The 1171-nt window shown below is 46.7% G+C and overlaps 1 protein-coding gene across 1 annotated transcript in view; it reads right to left on the bottom strand.

Annotated features, from left to right (window-relative positions):
- The window catches only part of LOC113218461 (cuticle protein 18.6-like), a 7448-nt gene extending 6565 nt beyond the window's left edge, over positions 1 to 883 (bottom strand). Inside the window, exon 1 of the mRNA XM_026438829.2 lies at positions 824 to 883. Within this exon, the coding sequence (XP_026294614.1) occupies positions 824 to 838 (15 nt within the window). The 5' untranslated portion in view covers positions 839 to 883. The remainder of the gene's footprint in view (positions 1 to 823) is intronic.
- Between the last annotated feature and the right edge of the window lie 288 nt (positions 884 to 1171).

Below are 1171 nucleotides of genomic sequence, written 5' to 3'. Positions count from 1 at the left end.
TGCGACCCTCACCCTTCCCCCCCCCCTCCTCTCCTCTCTCCATCTAGCGCGCCCGCCGCACGAGACACATTTCTCCATTAAGTCATACCGCGACGTGCGCGGATGGGGATAGTGAGAGCTTCTTCTCCACCGGTTACTGATGCTGCTTTCCCGTTTGTCCAGGATGGAAAAACATAAGCAGTACGAGAACCAATCTAGAGCATTAGATTTTTTTAACGCTATAACTGAAACGAACTGGGTGGCATTGGAACTAATGTTTAATGAGAACACTAAAACTTTCTGACGGTATTAAAGGTAGTTATTTATACGTATTCATACACAGTGAAAAATACTCATAAGGGTTATGGAAAAATTTTCCATGATAAAAGTCGTAAAATTACAATTTGAAATTGTAAATTTACAAGCACTCCCTATCGACTTGGAATTGACCGACGAACAGGAATGGGCTGTCGTAAATTTACGACATATTTTGTAAATCAAAATTACAACAAATGTCGTAAATTTACGACATATTTTGTAAATCAAAATTACAACAAATGTCGTAAATTTACGAGGATATTTTTCACAGTGTACAGTTAAATTTATGTAAGTTTTCAATCGTAAAAAATGCAATTAAATTATTAGCACGCGTGTTTCAAGTTTGGGAAACAGTTGGTTATTGAGAAGGTTACAACAATCTTTATCAAAATGGAGAAATTTTGACATTTTTCCTCAAAGGACTGTCTAAAATGGTCCGTTCAACTAATTTAAGTCTGTTGGCCGCTCGTTGTGCCATACATTGGAAAATCAATCAGATCACGCTCACAGACTGTTCCTTAAATACCTTTGAGAACTCCATGTTGCTTGGTTGCTTGTGTGGATGTCGGGTGCAGACTGAAGCCAATTGGGGCCGAATCCTTATATATGAATCGACAGTGTTTGGCGGCGGCGCCGGGCCTTGCTGCACCGCGGCGGGTGGCTGCGTCCGGGGTGCGGGCGGGCTGCTGGGCGCGCCCGGGGGAGCGAGCGAGCGAGGCGAACACACCGCTGCCAGATTCGCACGCCACCACCCGGCTACCCTGGTGGGGTGGCTGGGAGGGCGAGCCCCTTGGCGAGCCCCCAGCACATCAGCTGGCGGGGAAGGGGTGTGTCTGTGGGTGTGTCTCCTGGACCCCCCCCCCCTCTCCACCCC

Source organism: Frankliniella occidentalis, unplaced genomic scaffold (assembly GCF_000697945.3).
Source record: "Frankliniella occidentalis isolate FOCC.00 unplaced genomic scaffold, Focc_3.1 Scaffold251, whole genome shotgun sequence".
NCBI lineage: Eukaryota > Metazoa > Arthropoda > Insecta > Thysanoptera > Thripidae > Frankliniella > Frankliniella occidentalis.
The sequence above is the reverse complement of the archived record's forward strand: the minus strand, read 5'-3'. Positions and strand labels throughout refer to the sequence as shown.